General features: G+C 63.3%; 1 protein-coding gene across 1 annotated transcript; it reads right to left on the minus strand.

Moving 5' to 3' along the window:
- Positions 1–3,110: 3,110 nt before the first annotated feature.
- Positions 3,111–5,559, minus strand: CDKN1C (cyclin dependent kinase inhibitor 1C). The gene is made up of 4 exons (XM_070360472.1): positions 5,399–5,559; positions 4,588–5,216; positions 3,917–4,053; positions 3,111–3,811 (listed from the first exon to the last, which is right to left on the minus strand). The coding sequence occupies exons 2-3, from the start codon at positions 5,204–5,206 to the stop codon at positions 3,920–3,922; spliced, it is 753 nt and encodes a 250-aa protein (XP_070216573.1). The 5' UTR covers positions 5,207–5,216; positions 5,399–5,559; the 3' UTR covers positions 3,111–3,811; positions 3,917–3,919.
- Positions 5,560–5,779: the final 220 nt, after the last annotated feature.

The raw sequence follows: 5,779 nt of genomic DNA on the forward strand, positions 1-5,779 counted from the left end.
GCAAGAATACTGGAGTGGGTTGCCATTTTCTTCTCCAGGGATCTTCCCCACCCAGGGACTGAACCCGGGTCTCCCGCATTACAGGCAGACTCTTTACCAACTGAGCCACCAGAGAAGACCATTGAATAATGTATAACTTAAAAAAAAAAAGCTCTTGAGACAGCATCAGCTAGTCCCGTGGGGCCAGCAGCGTGGGCTGCATCCTGACTGGCGCTTTACCAGTAAGTGACCTTGGGCCAGTGACCTTGGGCTTTGCCATCCTCACCTGTAATGTGGAAAGCTAAGCCCTCATTGACAGGACTTTTGAGAGAAAAAATGTGTCATGGTGACCACAGGGCCCGGCTGAGAGTGGAAATCAGGGCAGCCTGGACAACAACTTGTGTCCAAAAACGGGGACTCTCCCTTCCTCTGGAAAGGGTTCCTGAGCTCTGGGAATGGCCCACGTTCACCTGTGTCTGGGACCAGGGCCCCCACAGGCCTACCCCTGCCGGCCTTCTGGCCCCGCACTCCCAGTCCCAGCCCAGGCCACCAGCAAACCCCAGCGGCTCTCCCTCCCACTATATCCCACAGCTCACCCTCTGCAGCCCCGCTCCGGCCCCTCCAGTCCACTTTCCAGACCTCAGGGCCTCTGCACCAGTGGTCCCCCTCCTGTGACTGTCTTCTTCCAGTTAGTCCTCGGGACCAGCACCCCTCACATCCACCGAGCTCAGGTGGCACTTGCTGCGGGGTGGGGAGGGGGCTTCCCCATGTGGCCTCCCTTAGACAGTAGCCCCCAGGCCCCAGGCTCAGCTCTGCGCACTCCTCACACCACCCAGGAGCTCACTCATGAGGTTTTAGGGGGTCAGCTCCCACCACGGAGGCAGCTCCAACGAGCAGAGAACCATGTTCCTTTCCTGCACTGCTGTGTCTCTGGGGTCCCGAGCAGGGCCTGGCATGTCAGAGGCTCTGGAATTATTTGCCGACCTGGTACCTCTGCCTGGGTCGCCAGAGGAGCCCCTAAGTGGCCACTACTTCGCTCCCGTCCCAGCAGCCTCAAGATGCTTTCTGAAATGGCCTCAGCTTCTGTCCCCCATGAATCAGCCCACCCCCCACCAAGGGCTCCCTACGGACTAGAGTCAAAATCCAGCAGCTATTCCAGCTCATCAGACCCAGGAAGGTCCAGGAGACCAGGGGGACACCAGGGAATGAGGAGGCCCGGGAGGCATACCCTAAAAGGAACGATTACATTGAATAATACTTAAACTGTGTGCCCAGACGACATGCACCAAGCAGGCCAGGCCAGCTCCAGGGAAGACCTCCCTCTGCGGCCCCCTTGGCCCCACTCTCCTGCTTCACCAGGACCCTCCGGTTCCAATGCGCTCACCTTGTCTCCCTCTCGGCCTTGGTCCTCCGTCCACGCACAGGCCCCGTCCCACCCAGCACATGGGTGCCAGCCCATGCCCGAACACCCAGCTAAAGTGCCTTGCCCATCGCTGCCCAGGGCAGTTCCTCCTCAGATTCTGCCCTTTATCCTCCCTTCCTTGGTTTATGGTTAAAGGCCCTACATTCTGTCTTCCCAGTCTGGTCCAAAATAAGCTGCCTGGTCACACATATGTGTCAAAATGCAGGGCTTTTTCCCTATGGGGGGCAACCTCTGGGTCTCTGCTGCGAGCCCCTTCCCCTAGGGGAGGGGACTAGCCCCCATCCCTACACAGCCCTGGCGCTGCTTTTGAGAAAGCCACCCTCGGTGACACCAGGAATCCAGGTGGCAGGGGGCTGCCTCTGCAGGTCCCAGGCGGGGGCTAGAGCTGTGAGAGGCAGACAGGGGCTAGGATGCCTGGGCGGCACTGAGTTTGGGAGTGGGGAGGTGCCCACCCTGGCCAGACTCTGTTCTCAGTCACGAGTCTCCTTCAGGCAGGGTGTCGCTGCCCTCGATGGCTCCCAGCACCCTCCCCCGCTCAGCGGGGCTTCACTGGCTTCTGGTGTGCAGGGGGAGGGCAGGCGTAGCGCAGACCCCCATGTTGGAGGAGAGGCGTGGAGTCTGAAGTCCTGGCAGGCCTCCGTGTATTCAGGCTGTGCTGAAGGCAGCAGGGGCCCACTCTCATGTCCCTGGGTGGCGGTGGGGGGCTTTTCTCAGCCCCAACTGGGCCTGGGGACCGTCTCCATCTCCCTCCTCCCCACCCTTTCAGGCAGCTAGGGGAGGGTAAGTGAACCTCCAGGACTGAGGCTTCAGCCAAGCCTTTGACCCTGACCCGTGGGGGACATCAGTGTCGCAAACAGTCCAAAAACAGTTAACTCAGGAAAATACACCACCGCTTCTCCGCTTCCCCTGGTCTGAGGCACCAGCAAAAATACCGCTAGCCGTCGGATTTTGTTCTTTTCCGTCACCCTTTCCATTGTAAGCCATAATTTTCAGGGGTTTATAGGTCAGCTACTAAAAAATATATATAATAAACTTCTCCTTTTGACTAAAAGGGAGCAGTTAGAGATGAGAAGGCTGATGGGTGCGCGCGTGGACCGAGCCTTGAATTCTTCCACCGAAGCCGCGGCTCATGGCATCCCTCCCCACCCCCGCCTGCCTCTGGGCGCCTCCCCATGTCTCCCCCTCCCCCTTCTTCCCCCGCAGCCCGCCCCTCCCCCACTGTGGGCTCAACGAGCCACGAACACATCTGGGTCGTGCGGCCCCACCCTGGGGGACACCGGGGCCCACGAAGCTGGGGGCTTCAGAGAGGCTCGAGGTTCCACCTTGTGCGGGGTCTCGAGAACTTTAAAAGCTCAGGTCCCGCTCATTGCGCCTGCGGCCAGCCCGGCCCCTCCGGTGCCCACCTGAGTCCCACTGGGCAGCCGGGGTGTGGGTGGTTTCCCCGCAGCCAGGGAAACTGAGTCTTGGTCCCCACTCCGAGCCCTGCACGGGGTGTGTGTGTGTGTTCGTGTGTGTGATAAACCGAGAGCGAGGGCGGGGCCGCTCATCCCTAAATTAGTGCCCTGGTGCATGTGGGCGCGCGCCAGCGCTGCCAAGAGAAAGTCCCCGTTGTGCCCCGCCGTCCTAGGCTGCCCCCCTGAGCTCTAACTCCCTAACTTTTGGGGGGCGCCAGGGGTGAAAGCTGGAGGCAGTACAAGCACACAGGGGCTGATTTGCAGCAGTTTTCGGCCTCTTTATTTAGAACCCGGCGGACGAGGAGCCGGGGCAGTGGTGCAGACGGCTCAGGAACCATTTTTAAAAAAACAGATTTGTCTTCAAGTTTAAAATAATCATAATAGTAAAAAGAGACAGCGAAAGCGCGAAGAGACTGCAAGCTAGATGGGCTTGTACGGCAGCTACAGCTTGTGAGTGACCCACTCCCCCTAGAATACGCTATAAAAAATAAATTTACATTTGTTGATAACCAGATGCGAGTGAGGTGCCTTTGGCATAACCAATAACCGAGCTGCGGCGTGGCAGAGCGGCCCACGCCTCGACATAAATAGAAAATATAAGTTAGTATAATTTTAAAAACTTTTTGTACAAATATACAGGTTTTTTTTCTTTTTTCCTTTTTTTTTGTCTTTTTTCATTTTTTTTGCACTGAGTTTCAGCAGAGATTAAACATTTTATATAAATGACTCTTAAAGCTTTACACCTTGGGACCAGTGTACTCCTTGGGCAGAATACATTTAGATATAAAAGACGTTATTAATACATTGCACAGTTGTCAAACTTTAAACACGAAACCGAACGCTGCTCGCGGCAGCTGCCGCGGGTTGCTGCTACATGGACGGTCCCAGCCGAGGCCCAGCGCTCCTCTCCTGTCCACTGCCCAACGGGCTCCGTCAGGGCTCTTTGAGCACGAGGCTACGGGAGAGAGGCGCGGTGAACGAGGGGCGACAGAGGGGCCGCGAGGACCGCGCGGGGCGCCCCGCCCCACCCCCCCACCCCCGCCACAGCTGCCGCCCTCACCTCTCATCGCAGCCGCTTGCGCGGGGTTTGCTCAGCCGAGCCGACGGCTGGAGCGGCGCCAGGCGCGGCGCATCCCCCAGGAACCTCGTTCGACGCCTTGGCTTCGGGCGCGGGTCTCTTGCGCTTGGCGAAGAAGTCTACGGGCGACAGCGCGCGTCGCCGTTCAGGGCGGGGCGGGCCGAGGAGCCTGAGAGGGGCCGGGGCAGGGTGGGGGGGCGCGCGGGCGGCTGCCGGGCCGGGGTGGGGGCGCCGTCCCCGCCCGCGCCGAGGTCCGCGGCGGGTCAGCTTTGTTTACGTCGCCGCGCAATGTGCTGTGTAAGCATTTCCCCTTGTCCCGCGGCCAAGCCCCCCGGGGCTACCGCCGCGCTTAACCCCCTCCGCGCCGCAATCGCGGCTCCGGGCCGCGCCCGAGGAGGGGCTTCGGTGGCCCCGGCGAGGACCGTGCTCGGAGGGGACCAGGGCGCGCCCTCCCAACCCCCCCGTGCGAACCTCTCGAGAGCACGACCACGGGGTGGGGACGGGGTGCGGGTGCAGCCTCGCCCCGCGCGGTGCGGGCCCTTTAACGCCACGGAGGAGGCGGGGACCAAGCGAGGCCCCCGAGGGCTGGGGAACCCGGCCGGCCGGACAAAGCAGGGCCGAGCCGGGCCGGGGCGGGGCCGCGCGGGACTCACCGGAGATGAGAGGCCCGGACAGCTTCTTGATCGCGGCGCCTCCGGCGGCGGCAGTGGTGGCAGCAGCGGCGGCGCTGGTGGCAGCGGCCGCAGTGCCCGGCGCGGGGCGCCCCGAAATCCCTGAGTGCGGCGGCTCGGCCTGGGGCTCCTGGCTGCGCGGCGGCGGGACCGCCTCCAGCTCGGAGCCCTCCTGAGGCGCCGGGGCCGCGGCCTGGGCAGGCACTACGGCCGGGCCGCTGGACGGCGACGCCGGCGCCTCCCCGAGGCCGTCGACAGACTCATCGGCCGGCGGCCCGGGAGGCGGGTTATTGACCGCGCCGTCCGGGCGGGGACGAGGCGCCAGAAGCAGGCGACAGCGCCCCACCTGCACCGTCTCGCGGTAGAAGGCGGGCACGGAGTCGCTGTCCACCTCGGTCCACTGCAGGCGACCGGGGCCTCGCAGTGGCATATCCAGCTGGAAGTTGTAGTCCCAGCGACGCTGGTCCTCGGCGCTCAGCTCGGCCAGGCGCATCTGCAGCTCGCGGCCCAGCTCCTCGTGGTCCACGGGCCCGAAGAGGCTGCGGCAGGCGCTGGTGCGCGCGATCATGGGAAAGGTGCGGCGGGCGACCAGGCGCTCCATTGCCAATGTGCTGCGGAGACACACGTCGGACGTGTCCGGGGGCTGCGCGGGCCGGGCGGCAGGAGAGGAGAGAAAAGGAGGAGGGAGGAGGAGAAGAGGGAAGGAGGGCGGGGGCCGCGTGCAAGTGAGACCCCGCGCAACCGGAGTCTGCATTTGCACAGGGACGCGGCGGGAGCGTGCCGCGGCGGCTACCTGGCTGTCGGGCGGCTGACTGCTCCTGAGGCTCGCTCGCGGTGTCGTCCGACCGGCGGCCGCGCCCCCTCTGTGCCTGTCCTCGCTCGTTCGGCTGGCTCTGGCCTGGCTGGCACCCACCGAGCGCAGAGCACTTGGCCTGTGGAACGCCCAGTCCTCGCGCGCCCCTTTATACGCGAGGGTCCCACCCCCCCCCCCGCGCGCGGGCCCTGATGCTATTAGCATAATGTAGTATTTTCAGTTTCAACAACACCGCGGCGATTGGCCGGCGCCGCGCTACCCCCGCCCCTCCGGCGGCCCGGCCCCCGCCCGCCGCCCATTGGCCCTGCGCACACACCCACCCGAGGGCGGGGCGGGGCGCGAGGGCCGATTGGCAGGGCG

Source organism: Bos mutus, chromosome 22 (assembly GCF_027580195.1).
Source record: "Bos mutus isolate GX-2022 chromosome 22, NWIPB_WYAK_1.1, whole genome shotgun sequence".
NCBI classification, from domain to species: Eukaryota; Metazoa; Chordata; class Mammalia; order Artiodactyla; family Bovidae; genus Bos; species Bos mutus.

What these genes read in the sequence shown, in the direction of transcription:
- CDKN1C (XM_070360472.1), bottom strand. Translation starts at nt 5,206, where the DNA reads ATGGAGCGCCTGGTCGCCCGCCGCACCTTTCCCATGATCGCGCGCACC. An exon ending in GTCCGGGCCTCTCATCTCCG is followed by an intron (nt 4,054 to 4,587) that starts GTGAGTCCCGCG and finishes TGTCGCCCGTAG; the next exon opens with ACTTCTTCGCCAAGCGCAAG.